At 50.3% G+C, this 14,673-nt stretch overlaps 4 protein-coding genes across 4 annotated transcripts; 2 read left to right on the top strand and 2 right to left on the bottom strand.

Annotated features, from left to right (window-relative positions):
• The first annotated feature begins 273 nt into the window (after nucleotides 1-273).
• STEHIDRAFT_145817 (vacuolar assembling/sorting protein VPS16) lies at nucleotides 274-3,749 on the top strand. The gene is made up of 14 exons (XM_007301917.1): nucleotides 274-467; nucleotides 520-632; nucleotides 691-946; nucleotides 1,002-1,380; nucleotides 1,433-1,527; nucleotides 1,594-1,796; nucleotides 1,849-1,976; nucleotides 2,028-2,337; nucleotides 2,410-2,518; nucleotides 2,576-2,790; nucleotides 2,851-2,931; nucleotides 2,992-3,167; nucleotides 3,221-3,478; nucleotides 3,548-3,749. Exons 1-14 carry the CDS (start codon nucleotides 323-325, stop codon nucleotides 3,618-3,620), a joined length of 2,541 nt encoding a protein of 846 aa, XP_007301979.1. The 5' UTR covers nucleotides 274-322; the 3' UTR covers nucleotides 3,621-3,749.
• Nucleotides 3,750-3,778: 29 nt separating this feature from the next.
• Nucleotides 3,779-6,566, bottom strand: STEHIDRAFT_145816 (alpha/beta-hydrolase). The gene is made up of 6 exons (XM_007301916.1): nucleotides 6,300-6,566; nucleotides 5,914-6,219; nucleotides 4,816-5,838; nucleotides 4,538-4,747; nucleotides 4,270-4,473; nucleotides 3,779-4,210 (listed from the first exon to the last, which is right to left on the bottom strand). The coding sequence occupies exons 1-6, from the start codon at nucleotides 6,382-6,384 to the stop codon at nucleotides 3,807-3,809; spliced, it is 2,232 nt and encodes a 743-aa protein (XP_007301978.1). The 5' UTR covers nucleotides 6,385-6,566; the 3' UTR covers nucleotides 3,779-3,806.
• A 394-nt stretch (nucleotides 6,567-6,960) lies between these two features.
• STEHIDRAFT_154758 (uncharacterized protein) lies at nucleotides 6,961-8,407 on the top strand (the record flags this gene model as incomplete). The annotated part of the gene is made up of 7 exons (XM_007301915.1): nucleotides 6,961-7,090; nucleotides 7,149-7,173; nucleotides 7,236-7,380; nucleotides 7,438-7,523; nucleotides 7,602-7,659; nucleotides 7,758-7,856; nucleotides 7,919-8,407. 7 exons carry the CDS (start codon nucleotides 6,961-6,963, stop codon nucleotides 8,405-8,407), a joined length of 1,032 nt encoding a protein of 343 aa, XP_007301977.1.
• A 586-nt stretch (nucleotides 8,408-8,993) lies between these two features.
• Nucleotides 8,994-13,928, bottom strand: STEHIDRAFT_154757 (EXS-domain-containing protein; the record flags this gene model as incomplete). The annotated part of the gene is made up of 22 exons (XM_007301914.1): nucleotides 8,994-9,163; nucleotides 9,217-9,340; nucleotides 9,419-9,436; nucleotides 9,505-9,591; nucleotides 9,673-9,746; nucleotides 9,809-9,869; nucleotides 9,932-10,148; nucleotides 10,248-10,267; nucleotides 10,348-10,566; nucleotides 10,637-10,649; nucleotides 10,774-10,915; nucleotides 11,065-11,199; nucleotides 11,334-11,448; nucleotides 11,543-11,599; nucleotides 11,668-11,695; nucleotides 11,836-12,299; nucleotides 12,416-12,765; nucleotides 12,866-13,025; nucleotides 13,117-13,660; nucleotides 13,741-13,763; nucleotides 13,840-13,858; nucleotides 13,915-13,928. The coding sequence occupies 22 exons, from the start codon at nucleotides 13,926-13,928 to the stop codon at nucleotides 8,994-8,996; spliced, it is 3,054 nt and encodes a 1,017-aa protein (XP_007301976.1).
• Nucleotides 13,929-14,673: the final 745 nt, after the last annotated feature.

The raw sequence follows: 14,673 nt of genomic DNA, 5'->3' as shown, positions 1-14,673 counted from the left end.
TCACGCACTGTACTTACTTACCACTATCAATGAATTCTGACACACGGTTTCAACACGGTTTCGCCATTGACATTTTGGACACATGTACTCATTGGAAAGAGACGTCGTCCAAGGCGTTCTAGTTGCCGCAACAAGAGAACACAATTGGAATTTGGGACGCGACGCGTTAGTGCACGTGGTCGCGTCGAGGTGCGGGCCGTTGCGGACCGTCCTCAGTTAACACACCTGGCTTTCCGACCAACTTCATGTCAGACTCAGGGCTCGATACATCTGCTTCATAACTTGGATTTTTACTGTTATAATATACTGGGAGACCTGAAGCATGACAGAACACCCTACGCTGTCATGGGAGGCCATGCAAGATAGTAATGTCTTCTACCGACGGCAGCAAGTCTACTCCATACACGGGAAACTTCCCAACCTTGGCGATTGTATCGTGGCGGGATGTCGATATGGCGGTCCAATAGGTATGAATTTTACATGCATTATGGTGCAATGCCATGTTCAAACGATGTCTAGCTCTAATGCGGGACAATACCAAGATGATTGCGCTTGGACGCGCCACACCCGTGTTCGCGAAAGCTCAGATTCAGGTGTTCTCGCCGGCGGGTGAAGGACGATTACTATTCAGTGTGGATATATTTCACTTCTGCGAGGCCGAATATGCGTGCTGACTATGCTATACGATAGTGGGACCAGGGAAAGATCATTCGCTTCGGTTGGACGGGTGACGAGAGACTCGTCGTCTTGAACGAGGAAGGCGTCTACCGACTATACGACCTTCAAGGAGATTACGCGCAGTTTTCGTTAGGAAGCGACGCAACAGAAGTTGGGATCATTGATGCAAAGATACACGAGAATGGGCTGGTGGCTATGACTGGAACGTTACAGCTCTTGGAGGTGAAGGGGTGGGAAGGAGCGAAGCCACTGACGCTTGCGAATCCAGGTGAGTACTTTTACTGCTATCGGTATAACTATGGTTGACCCATACAACGAGACAGGGATGTCGGAGCCGCCACATGCATGGACTATCATCCCTCCAGATTTCACCCTTTCACGACATGTCGAAGTGCTGCTCTCCGTCGATTCCAGCATTCTCTCCGTAGACAACTTAGAAACCATCGACCAACGGCTTTCCCGCGGCCCCTTCTCCTACATGTCCGCCTCCCCGAACGGAAAGTCTCTCGCAATGCTCACGGTGACTGGCACGCTCTGGGTTGTGTCGACAGACTTCCAGAGAAACCTCGCGGAGTTCGATACGTCACAAGTAATTGGAGCGGATGGACCTGTAAGGCAGGTAGAATGGTGTGGGAACGACGCTATCTTGGTGACTTGGGATGGACTCGCTGTTCTTGTCGGTCCATTTGGTGATACTCTGCAGTATGTATATTTACTCTCTCATGCGGTGCCACATTGATTGTGTGGCGAGTAGGTATTTCTATTCGGGTCCAATATTCGCTGTCACCGAACTCGATGGAGTGCGGGTTATTGGACCAGATGTCTGCGACTTCATCCAGAAAGTCCCGGGTACGGTACATTTTACATGCTCTGCATGTTGTATTCTATCTTCTCATTGTATTTTTGCCTGTTCAGCCGCCTCAGTTTCCGTCTTCCGTCCAGGCTCAACATCGCCAGCTGCTATCTTATACGACGCCTGGGAGAACTTCAGTAATAGGTCACCGAAGGCGGACGAGAATATCCGGAGCATACGTCCTGAGTTAGCTGCTGCTGTCGACGAGATGATTGATGCAGCGGGCCATGAGTGGGAGCCAGTGTGGCAACGCAAGCTACTGAACGTAAGTTTCTCAATGCTGTTGATGTATAGATCTCCTCACGAGCCTTTTGCAGGCTGCGAAATTCGGAAGGGCTTTCTTGGACTTATACAACCCCACAGACTTCGTGAACATGGGCCAAACCCTCAAGGTGCTCAATGCTGTTCGATTTTACGAAATTGGGATCCCTATCACATATTCTCAGTACGAGTACTCCACCGTTCCTTTACTACATTGAGGCTGACTTCCTTCCAGATATCAATACCTTTCCCCAAATCATCTCATCTCTCGACTCACTTCCCGCAACCTTCATCTCCTCGCTCTCCGCGTCTCATCCTTCCTCTCCCTCCCACCAAACAATGTCCTCAAACACTGGGCGTCCGCTAAGATTCTAAAGTCCAAGCCTACCACTACGGGTTCGGGCAAGGACGCTGAGCTGAGTGCGGATGACGAAGTTTGCAAGAGCATTGTGGACAAGTTCCAAGCACTGGGTGCCGGTGGGGTTAGTTATGCGGAGATTGCGAAGAAAGCTTGGGAAGTTGGAAGAACAGGGCTAGCTACGAGGGTCAGTTCTAGTTTGTTTCTCGAGCCGGTGCCAATGAGGCTCGTGCTAACGGTGCCGTTTGTATTTCCTCAGCTGTTGGACTATGAACCGAGAGCGTCAGATCAGGTCCCTCTACTCCTGTCCATGAAGGAGGACCGCCTCGCCCTACAAAAGGCGGTGGACAGCGGTGACACAGATCTCGGTGAGGATCCCCCATGTTCGTGCTCTCCAATCACTTACTCAACGGTACGGTGTGCAGTGTATCACGTCCTACTGCACCTCTACAATCGTCTTCCTTTGGGGACGTTCTTCCGACTGATCGAAGATGGCGGATCGAAGCTCGCGCCAGCGAGTAAATTGTTGCAGGTCTACGCTAGGGAACAGAACCGAGAGATGTTGCGCGATTTTTATTACTCCGACGATAGGCGAGTCGAAAGTGCTGTCTTGTGCTTGGACGAAGCGAGTCGCATGCAGGTGCGTGCCCTTAAACCTAATCAGTAGCATGCGAACTCTAAATGACTATTCGCTCTCTAGGATCCTGCGTCGAAGATGACATCTGTCAAAGCAGCTCAGAAGTTCTTTTCCGAAGACAAGGAGCGGACTTTTGAGGCGAAGGTCAGCACATCTCGGTTCTCGAGCTAAGTACCCGAACCTAAACATAATTCGTCATTTTAGTCGATGGATGAATATTCTCGCTTGCTTACGCTGCAACAACAGCTTGAGAAGGAAACCGACAATAAGATTCCCTTTTTTGGCGTCAGCATTAACGAGACGATACGGATATGCCTCGTCAATGGAATGTCAAAACGAGCCGACAAGGTCAAGTCGGACTTCAAAGTCCCAGACAAACGGTACATTGACTAAAGCTCACATTTCTGTGGGTACGATCGCTGATTTCCCGTAGGTTTTGGTATCTTAAGCTCCACGCCCTCACGTCCACCCGCGACTTTGAAGGGCTCGAGGCTTTCTCCAAGTCCAAACGGTCTCCGATCGGGTACGAAGCGTTTGTCCGTCACCTCGTCGAGAAGGGTTTCCCAAAGGAGGCCGCGACTTATGTCGCTAGGTGCGATGCGCCGAAGCGAGTCGACCTCTACGTGGAGTGCGGCGAGTGGAGGTCAGCGGGTCAGGAGTGTAAGGAGAGGGGCGATAAGGTGAAGCTCGAGTGAGTGTTTTTTGCTTGTCAAACTACCCGGTGGGGTTGTGGGTGCTGACTATGGCTGGGTCGGTACAGACAACTGAGAAAGAGAAGCCCAAATTCGATGATCTCTAGAGAGCTGGACCAAATTGCTTCGTCGATGAAGTAGTTGCGTTCCACGTATGGTCTCAACTGGATGTATATTAGAGAACCCTCGTTCGGTGCCTATTTGATACCTGTCTTTCAGCGATCGCCGCTGCTCGTACTCTATGACACTCGCAAGGGTGTGCAGCATTTCTGAAGGGTAATACATCGCCGTTGTGAACACCCCAGCCCACGGTTGGATCCTACATTCTTATGCTCTAAACCGCTCAAACCAATCCACTTCCGCCTCCCAACATACTCGTGCAGCTTCCACGCCATCGATCGGATGTGCCTCCCCTTTGAATTCCAGCATCTCGACTTCCATCCCTCTCCCCTTCAAAGCATGGTAGAACGCCCTACCATGCGTGTTCGCCACCCTACGATCGTCCAACCCCATGAGGAGCAATACAGGCGCTTTCACCTTGTCTACGTGCGATATAGCAGACATCGGCCACAATTTCTCGTAGGTGGATGGTGTTAGGAGTGTCTTGGCGTCAAAGTGGACACCAAATTCCTCGAAATACCAATCCGGAATATCGGAGTAGGATGGCTCGGGAGTTATCACGGGATTGAGAAGAACGCCAGCGGAGAAGAAGTCGGGATATTGTCCGAGGACTGTCATGAAAGATTCATTAGCACGAATGAACATCAAACGGAAGGAGTGATGGACGAACGATGACCGGCGATGAAACCTCCATGACTACCGCCCAAGACGAGTTGTTTACCAGGACCTTCCTCCGCCACACCGATCTCGATCAAATGCTTCACAGACGCCATAACGTCGTCTACGTCGAGCGTTCCACATTTTCCCACCAGTTTCTGCACGAAATCGTCTCCGTGACCAGTAGAGCCTGTGTAGTTGGGCATAGAAATGGTATCTATATCATGATGACGAACTGGTCAGGACGGCGAATATATGCAGATCGGTCGAGGTCGACTTACACCCTTGTAGGGCTAGTGCAATAACAACAGGATAGAAGCTGGTTAGGTAAGAACCATGAGGACCACCGTGGATCCAAGTCACCAACGGGCGTGCAGAGCGAGACGTGGTAGAGTCCAGTGGCAACGAGTGCTCGATTAAGATCATTTCGAAGGGTGATCGATCGGGTATGCGAACGACTGAGAGCTTCAATGATGATATAGCCGTTTGCACTGACGAAAGCACAAAACATCAGCAAGTCACGATAATATAGACAGGAGATAAAGACTCATGGACTCACGCTTCAGTGGAAGATGCACCTCATCAATGACTTGTAAACGAAGCGACGGCGATGTGGAGGAGCCTGTCAAGGTTCCCAGTAACAGCTGTGGAGGCCTGATAGACGAGCTTCTCCAAAGGAGAACGTTATGGCCACCATCTGTGGCGATGACGTTCCAGCACCAATGATCAAAATACACCTCCCCTGCGACCGCGCTTCGACGAGTGAGGAAGACGACGTGGCATGGCTCGGTCGTATCGATCAAGAGTATCTCCTGTTTGGTTCCCGAACCAGACTGAGCAATCATGTAAGTTTTCCCATTGAAAACTAGGAAAGGTTGTTTGGGGATCCCTGGGATCAACCCACTGAAACCTGCCATGAAGGAAGTGTCGGGCTTCGAAACGACTGGAATGAGTTCAGTAGATTTCCTTGCTTGAAGGTCGAATGAGTGGAGTGAGAAGCAAGAAAAGTGTGCGCCACCGGTAGCATGGGACAGCCAGAGAGCGGTGCTATGCCCAGAGGTCGGATCCTTGTATACTCGAGGAAACCTCGAGGATAGAGTCGAGTTGGAGATTATGGTGGGTGAAATTATGGTACAGCTGGCCAACTTCTTGTCCTCCCCGGCCGTCTTCTTGTCCTCGACCTTGGTAATGTCGAATCGAAGTTCCCACACCGCGCAAGGGCGGTTCGCGCACCATATCGTCCCAAGGCGGCGGCCATCCTCTGTGTACTGATATCCCGTAGCTATAATGGTGTCATCCTGGGCGAAGACTGCCTGTCCAAAAATGACACAGGGAGATGCCAATTTGTCCTTAGGGAGCTCGAGGCTTTGCACCGTCATTTCTGACATCGCTTCATCTTCTGTTTGTTTCCAAACCGCCACGAATAAAGTGGGGCGCCTCAGTCCAGTCATGCTCTCTCCGCCGTCTGGAATGTAGCGAAAGCGTGCATATGGGTCTGCATCCTCTGTAGCTATCTCGTTCGCTTCGGCGCTATACACCAGAGCATTCTCCGACGGTGAGAACGAAAGGGACTTGAAGTCGGCTACATGTCCAGGTGGAGATTTTGAGTGAGATTTGTCAAATGAGTGGTACGGGGTCTTGAATGATGTTGACATACAAGAACTATAGAAAGAGCCATGTAGGGAAGTGACTTCTAACTCCGCCTCGAGGCGGGATTCCTGAGTGTACCAAATCTCGACGAAGCGCTTCTTGATCCCATCGGTGGACGTCTCCCGAAGGATTGCGTTGAACGTCCGGGACGGCGAGTATAGAGTAGCTTGGATGTCCGATGAAACGTCCTGGGGTAACGATCTGGTGACCTTCAAGTCTCCGGTCTCCCATTCGGTCGCGAAGAAGATCGTCTTCAAGAATGAACGCCTGGTATTACGGATATGGTCTTGAAAAGACGAAGTTACACTGATGACTGCCAATGACCAAGGGGGTTATAGCGAGCAGGGATTAGATTCAGAATGATTGTTGAGACGTGAGGGATGAGACACGCACCGCCATCTCCTACAAACTCTGCCGAGCTGTAGGAAGGAAGACTGGTGAGCGCTTTGTAGAGACGTTTACCTTTGACCCCAGACATGACAGTCGAAGAGTCAGATACTGCAATGGAGGAAGGTAGAAGTTTGGGCTTTGTTGAACGGTTTCGCAGAAAACGTATTTTCCAAGTTGATAACACCTGATGGTATCGATAAGGTTGTATATATCGCTCCAGGATATAGTAGGTACACGACGATACACTGGCGGTGAAACTTGACTGTGCCCGGATGGTCCGAACGGAGGCTTCGAACTTACGGTCAACAAAATGATTGATTATCCCGACAACATGGCGTTCAGCCCCGGCAAGTTCCGCTGCACACGCCACATCGTTAAGACGGCCAACTTGAAATTTATCGTGACCATTGTCTCTCTTGCTCGCTCACTAATCGCTCACTGACGGCTTGGGTCCGGGACGCATCAAGCAATCTCCGAGCAAAAACTTTGATACTCTCCTCTTGGTAGTTGAATTCTTGCGCTTAGGCCCAAGTTCAAGTTGTCCTGTCCGATGTCGCCGTTGGTGGCTGCTTCAGCCTTGGTCCAGCCTTGTTTTACTCTTTTCGTGTGACACCAGCATCTTCACCGACGAAGATTTGTTATGCCTTCACCTTGCCTTGCCAACATGTGTCGGCGCGTAAAAACAGATTGGACTGAAGCCAGTGCAGATGTCATACCTGACTCCGTCTACCAAGGCAAACCCCTGGTTCACTACAATGAAGTAGACATCAGTATTCCTCCGTTTCAATATTTTGGTTTGCAAATACTAACCAGTAATAATGGGGTATTGTGTAGTTCATAACGGTCGATTAGAAGCAACGGTCCGTGTCGGCGACTAGTCAGTCTTCGTCCTCTTTCGTGAATCGCCGTGCGGCTGACCGTTAGTATTGTGACTCTCAGCATCTACGCAATTCCGGTAAAAGAAATATGGCCGAAAGGAACAAAGGATGTTCATGAATTCAGGGAAAAAGGAAGTAGGAGTGGTAACATCTACCGTATCGGGTTGGTTCATGAGATCTTCGCTGTCCAAAAGCAGAATATCCCTGTAGGTGCGATCAAGAGGCTTTCCTGAACCTCTGTGCACTAATTCTTGACTCTTCAGGATAAGTTCTTGGAGCCATTATTCAGGGTTCGATGGTTGAATGGTGCACAATGGATGTTCGACAATTATGAGGATTCAGAGGCTCGGTACGTGCTATATGTATCGTCCAAACATATATTATGCAGTACCTAGTTAATATCTGCCACCGGCGAATGATTCAACAGCCATCTCTCTGCCCTCAGCCCGTATGAACATGTCTTAATCGAAGATCCGAATTATGTCGTAGTCCATCCTTTATCTATAATTGAAGGTACCAATGACACTTCCAGAGCTCTTGTAATCAATTGTTCAATACTAATGTGTGTCGCGATGCTATGTAGGTGTATGTGACCTGCAAAAGTTCGACGATGGCAACAACACCAATATGCCTTATATGGACTACGATGACACACGACACTGATGAAATCCCCATAATTCATGTGAGTGACGGTGGTTAGATGTTTTCTTGTTCATTATGCTCATGAAACTCCATGCATTTTAGTGGGTTAAAATCTGCTACAACGGATGCAGGAGAGGAAATATATACAACACCGTTGAAGACGAGCTTCGCTGGTGTTCAAAATGCAGACTTTGGGTCCACGCCGCCTGCAGCGAAATTCTCGATCTGACCGCCGAAGACATCCCGGCCTGGCTCGACTCGAACGACCAGGCGTATATTCTGCATGATTGGGATGAAACGGTTGATCCATCCCTCCCTACCGGTAACGCCATCGCCGCTCTCCCTATCGCTCGATATCCCATGTGCGGCACCCCACACAGCCTGGAGAAGGTTATCGTTTTGGCAAGGGAGAAGTTAACATGGGCAGAGGATAGCGGTTATCAGTTAGATTATGACAAGTTCATCGAGCAAGCCAAAGCAAACCCTGATCCTGCTTTTGTGAAGAAAGGGGTTGAAGAAGAGATTCGGGAAGCGTTGAAGAACAGCCCAGTCTTCTACTATTGTCCTAAGTGCTGTGACTTTTCTGTTTGACCGGATTTACCAGCTGTCTTGATTTCTTGTACGTCCGCTGTGTTACTTCGATCCTTTTGATCTGCTTTGTATACATTTTCATGGTTGGGATTGCGCCTTGATGCAGTCTTTATTCTTGACGATGACTGAGACGCCAGCGTAGACACTGGCTGCGGGCTCCAAGAAGGCTGAACATCGCAGTAAAATGACTGCTGCGTAGACACAGAAACAATTCGAAAGCGAGAGCGGACATGAAACCGTATGAAAGCGGAAGCGAAGTAACGAACACGAAGCATATATACAGACAAGACACCAGAGCAAGCTGCCAGACTATGAAAGTAGAATCGAGAAATCCCAGAATATGTGAAAAGAGTGGACTGTGACCGGAAACGAAGTATGTAAACCATCGACGGTAATTTTATCCAATAAAATGTATGTAAAATGAACGACTGTGATGCAAGTCTATCATTGAGTCTATTTTGTCTATGAAGGTGAAACCCTACCGCACTCTCCGACTTCCACACGCCAAGCTACCCACAAGCCACCGATACCTTCAACCTTTTCGAACTCGGACTCCAAGTACCCCGTACCATCTTACCACATAGCCCTATCTTCCCTTCTTCGCACCCTTCGCGCCGCTAATACGTCCAACGCCACTAATCCCAGTCTCGTCCTCGTCCGATTCCGGTAGGACGTCGTCAAACGAATATGGGAGAGGTACTTCCCGCGTGATACGGTACTGATCCATGTTACCTAGATGTTCGTTCTCGAGACGATCTATACACATCTTAGCCATGCTGTACTTCCTAGAAAGAAAGAAAGCTACGCACAGAAGTTCCATTGCCACCGTCGTAAAATCTCAAGCATGCCCGTTATCCACGTCCTGAACGGCATCCCAGGACCGGCGTCCGGGATGTAAAGCACCCAGATGAAGCGGATGAGGATGTTTGTAACCTAGACAATTATCGCGGTCAACAACACATCAGACTCTGTGGTTCTGCATTGTGAAGGAGAGAGCAAATATGGGCTTACAATGGCGAAATAATACAGCTGTGCGATTTGAGGGGATGAAAGTCAGAGAGCGCATACGATAGGAAGAAAGAAGAAGTTATGCGCACGGGTATATAACTAGAATACAGTAGTTCCGGCCTAAGGAAAGGATACCTCGCGTGCGGTTTCATGATCGACCAGTCCATCAGCAAGTCCTATCCATGATCGAGAATGGGTCAGTCGCTTTCGAACGAGCTACACCCTAGCCAAAAACAAGGGTTATAAGGAGGACTCACCCAAGACGAAGCATAGATGGCGTATATCGAGCCAAGGAGAACAAAGAAGACAAAGTCAACTCCACGACCTCGTCCTGCTCATCGTTTCAGCTTTGCGCTCATATCGTCCCGAGTTCAAAATACGAAGGAGACTCACCATTATGTCTCCAGATATGATAAATCAAAAGATACACAATTCCAGTTGCGTACTTCCCTCCCTATTCCATTCCAATGTCAGCCTGATCTCCATCAACCCAAAAGGGGGCGCAGAAGCACTCACATTGATCAAATGCGTGATCAACCCCGAATCGCTATAACGTCTTATACTCTGTACCAACCGGATCAAGAACGGCAGCGCAGAGAGCACGAAGTGGACCGCCCATTGGTTCGAGACTTGACAGTGATCCCAGGGTTTGTCGTCTTCGAAGCCGATGGAGTAGGCACAGCCGATGAACCAGATATTGCTGACGGAGAAGACTAAGGAGCAGAATTGGTCGCTGTGTGGGGTCGGTCACCGAGGTGATTGGGAAGACATGCAAATGTAAGGGTAAGTCAGTCTCCCGTCATTTGACTGACGACGTGGACAAGGGACGTACCCCAACCAGAAATCTGCGAACTACATCCAAATCAAAGGAGGATAAGCACGCTCGAACATCAAAGTTCGCCTCTTATATGGGTAGGGTAGCGAGCACACACCTCGACGCGATGCAACCCACTCGTCAACAATCTCCCCACATTCCTCAAGAACCAAAACCTAGTACTCCTCGACAGTACCGGTATCGGATTCACCATCAACACGAGCATGAAAAGTAGCCACACGAGGGGCCATATTGTCGCTGAGACGCTGTCCCCGCCTATACGAGCGAAGGATAGCCAGAACGCATAGCATAGAGAAGCGCACGCAATAGCTGGGATCTGTTCGATCAAGACAGTAAACAGTATGTTGAGCGAACGGATAGTGGGGATGACAGCAGGGAGAACACACCTCGAAATATTCCCTATGATCCAGTAATGTCCGTATATCAAGTTCTGATCAACGCCAACCAACCGCCAACCATAAACCGAAAAGCCAAAAAGACCTGAATCAACCGAGTGGGAGGGGACGAAGACAGCATAACTCACCGAATATAAACACGTAATTGATCCTCGAAACGTTCCACACCAACAGATTCAGCCCCACCAAACACGAGAAGATTGCCGGCGTGGACAGGATAGCATAAATGAACAATAACGGGCTCCACGGGATCTTCGCTCTCGTCTCTGGCTGGAAACCTATTCATCAATGACCAGTCAGTCTACGGCTTTCGCGCGTTCTCTATGACGCAAAATGGCCGAATCTACCCATACATGACGAAAGTAGGGCAGGCGAAGGGAAGGATAGGAGAAATGCAAAAGGGAAGGAAAAGTACGAACTCTGATAGATCCCCGAAACAAGCGCCGGAATCGCCAGCCCCAACATCGCTCCCGTCCTAAAACTGCTAAAATGGTGGGTTTTCCGCGATCCCTCCGCGCGCAGGCGATACAACGCCTTCTTCTTGTCTCCTCGGGCTACACAAACATAGATCGACCAGGTGGCAGGTCAGTATTATTGCGCAGATTACATAGAGCGGGGAGTGGTGGTAGCGGCGGTGAAGAGTGTAAAAAAAGGGAAATGGAACGAGAGGATGAAAGAGCACACGCACTGAATCGTGCCGCGAACTGATCCTCCATATCCTTCAACAACGCCTGCACGGTCTCGTCGCTCGCGAACGCGCTCAGCTCGACGCGTTCTTTCATGTATGGTTGTTGGAGCGGGATCTGTGCGCACAGTCCGATGTCAGCATAATGCGATCGGAAGTATTCGCTGGTGAGCTTGGAGAAGAAAGCGAGAAGAAGGAGAGAATAAGCGGACCTTGGTGATCTTCTCGAACTTTTTGAGCGCTTTTCGGAAGCCTGTGAGGTTGAGGATCTACACATAACGGACGTACCACACCAGTTGAGTGCAACAAAGTATGGAAGGTAAGGAGTGATACTCACACGATAGTTGTTCAGTACCTCGAGACCCCTATTCATCCAGCGCCACACCACGCCACACGTCCAAACAAAACCCCCAATTCACCAAACGACCAGTGAAAAATAAAAACACTTTAGCGACGAGTACACACAACAAAAGATGAAACATGAGAGATATACGGACGAACATACCGATAATACTCCAAAACCGCCTTCTTCAACCTCTTCCTCGCATGCTGATACTCCTCCGGGTTCAGCTTCCCATTCGTGTGTTTCCCGTTGCCCAGTCCATTGCCATTACCGTTCGCATGACCCCCATTTCCACTTCCGCTGGCCTCACGATCGCGAGACGAATCCCTATCCTTTCCCCTCCAATGTCCATTCCCATTCGCCCTCGGCTCCATAGGCACATCATTCGCCACCCCTCCCGCAAGCCCATCCACCTCCGCCTCTCCATCCTTCTCCGCATCCGGTTCCCCGCTCCCACCTCCAAAGATCGTCAACTCCGGCTCGTCCTTTTCCCTCTCCTCGAGCGGACCTGCAACACTGGATGCGTGATGCCGATGTACCGCTCTTCGGACGAGTCTTGACGTTTGGCTGCCCGGGAGAGGTATGAAAGGGAGGGACCAGGGATGATGGTTGGGTGGGTGGGCTTCCTGTGAAGGATGATCGACACGAGAGGGATAATGTGGTTATTGTCAGCGTTTGTGTTGGTCGTAGTGTCAGTATTAGGCTAAACGCAGAGGGAGAGAGAGAAGCACACATAAAAAACCCGCCTATGATCCCCCAACTCCCTCAACTGCTCCCTCAAAACCCTCCCCCTCTCTCTTGCCTCTCCCTCCCTAGCCAAATAAAACGCCTCGATCTTCGCGAGCTCGTGCTCCAACTTTTCGATGTACGCGACTTGGGCTGGCGAGGAGGACATGCGGGTGAGGAGTTCGGAGAGGGTGGGAGGGTTGGCGGTGGGGAAGAACATGGAGGAGCGAGAGGTTGAGAGGTTGTGGGCGTTGGGAGGGGTGTTGGCGTTGGGATTGGCGGGATTGGGAGAGGTGGAGGAGAAGAGGTTGGGGGCGAGGGTGGAGCGGGAGCGGGTGTGGAGTGTCGTGAATGTGTTTGAACGGACTATTGTGTTTGTTTAAGCGTTTTTTTTCGGTTCGGTCAGTGTTTAGATGTGGATGTGACGGGGGGGCGGGGATGGGGACAAGGTTGAGAGTTACTGTACCTCGGACCTTGGAAGCTCGGTTACGTATGGTGTTGATCACGCCCGAGGAGGTCCCGCTCGCGACGCCATTGGCACTGGCATTATTCGTCGGAGGGAGGGGGTCGTCTTGTTCTGTGGTGGGCGACAGTGGTGAAACGGGTGAGGTGACAAAGGTGGTATCCTAGAACCATAATCAAAGTCAGAGCCAAGGAAGGCGAGGTAAAAGAGTTACAGGGGTAAGAACAGGATCGGTGAAAGGAGAAAGGACGCACCCTTGGTCTCCGAGACGTCGATATCGACAGTTTGAGCGGCGCAGATTTCGACGAGTCGTTTCCTTTCTTGAGTGAACTACGTCCCCGACGTTGTTCGCCTTCGACTTCTCCTTCACCCTCAGCATCCTCGTCCTCCGAATTATCTTCATTGTCTCCTAGCTCCGCATCCGCTTCCTTTTCAACATCAACGTCCTCGCCAGCCAAATCCTCCTTCGCTACAGAACCCCACCTTCCGTCCCTCCCCACCTCTCTCGGTCTTTCCTTCTCCTTTTCAACACTCACACCCCTCTCCTGCCTCTCTCCCTTCTCTTTCTCCCTCTCGATCTCGATCACCCCCATCTTCTCTCCATCCCCAACATACGGCTCGACCGGAATATCGCTCTTTTCCATACTCACAGGCGACATCCGTTTCTGCGTATCCGAGCCCTCCCCATCCGCGTCATGCTCATGTTCAGGTTCGGATGAATCCTGCGCAGGCGATGCGGCTCCGCCTTCTTGTGCGCGTCGGACGGCGGTGATGCGTTTTTTGAGGCCGCGGTAGTCGCTGTTACGTGTGCGTGTGCGGAGGGTCGGTGTCAAGTGTTAGATGCTAGTAGGAGTATGTAAAGAGGAGGAGGGGAGGACTTGCATGTAGGCACGTTTCCATTCTGGTGCCTGGTGTTTGGTGAGCGGGTAGTAGAGCGAGGTCGAGGCCGAGAGGATGAAGGAGAGAATGGAGCGTACCTGGGCATCGTCTAGATATCTGTTGATATTAATGTGAACATGTAGGGCGGGTTTGAAAGAGAGGTGAAGACGGACCGTGCAAATTTCATGGTGGGTCGTTACTTAATTTTGAATATTAAACGGTGCGTCGGTGACGATTCAGATGAGCTGTTACTACCAAGTAGTCTGCTTGAGTGAAGAGCTCCAACGCGGGAACACACTTGGTCTTGCAGTTGAACCTCAGCGAGACAAGAGAAACAAGGAAAGAAAGAAAGGATGGCACGCCACACTATTCAAACTCAACAGTATAAAAGCAGGCTAGACGACTGTGTGTGGCGAAGGTGCGTTGCCAGCACTGTCGAAGGTGTGGTTCTGAAACAAACGCAAGCGAATGAAAACTGTGCATGTTTGCAACGTGCGCCAGTTCCTCGGCCTTTGAGCATGAGACGCGGTGATAATATTAGATGACGTCACGCGTTCATGCGCGCCTTCCTCGTTTCCTCCATCTCACCCATCATGACATTTCGGTACTTGACAAAGACGATATTTTTGCACGGACGTGCGTCAGCTTGAAGACTTGGGGGAAGGAAGAATGTGTCGCTAAGATCCCGGCACCTGGTGTGCTCTCTCGGTTCGTTTTTGTTGTTCTCAGGCTGAAGCAGTCACTTTGAGCATAATGTACGATACTTCTGTTCAGGATTCTACATAGGCCACTTTAATTTTCATGCTGCAAATACATAGAGCCGCAAGCAATCATGGATAAACACATCATACCATACACGGGAAGAGTTAAGACTAGAAGTATTTTTCGGAGCGGAAGGAGAAATTCAGACAACAGTATAGACTAGTACAGCA

The sequence above is a fragment of the Stereum hirsutum genome (assembly GCF_000264905.1).
Source record: "Stereum hirsutum FP-91666 SS1 unplaced genomic scaffold STEHIscaffold_4, whole genome shotgun sequence".
Classification (NCBI taxonomy): domain Eukaryota; kingdom Fungi; phylum Basidiomycota; class Agaricomycetes; order Russulales; family Stereaceae; genus Stereum; species Stereum hirsutum.
Note: the sequence above shows the minus strand (reverse complement) of the source record. Positions and strands in the feature narration are given on the sequence as shown.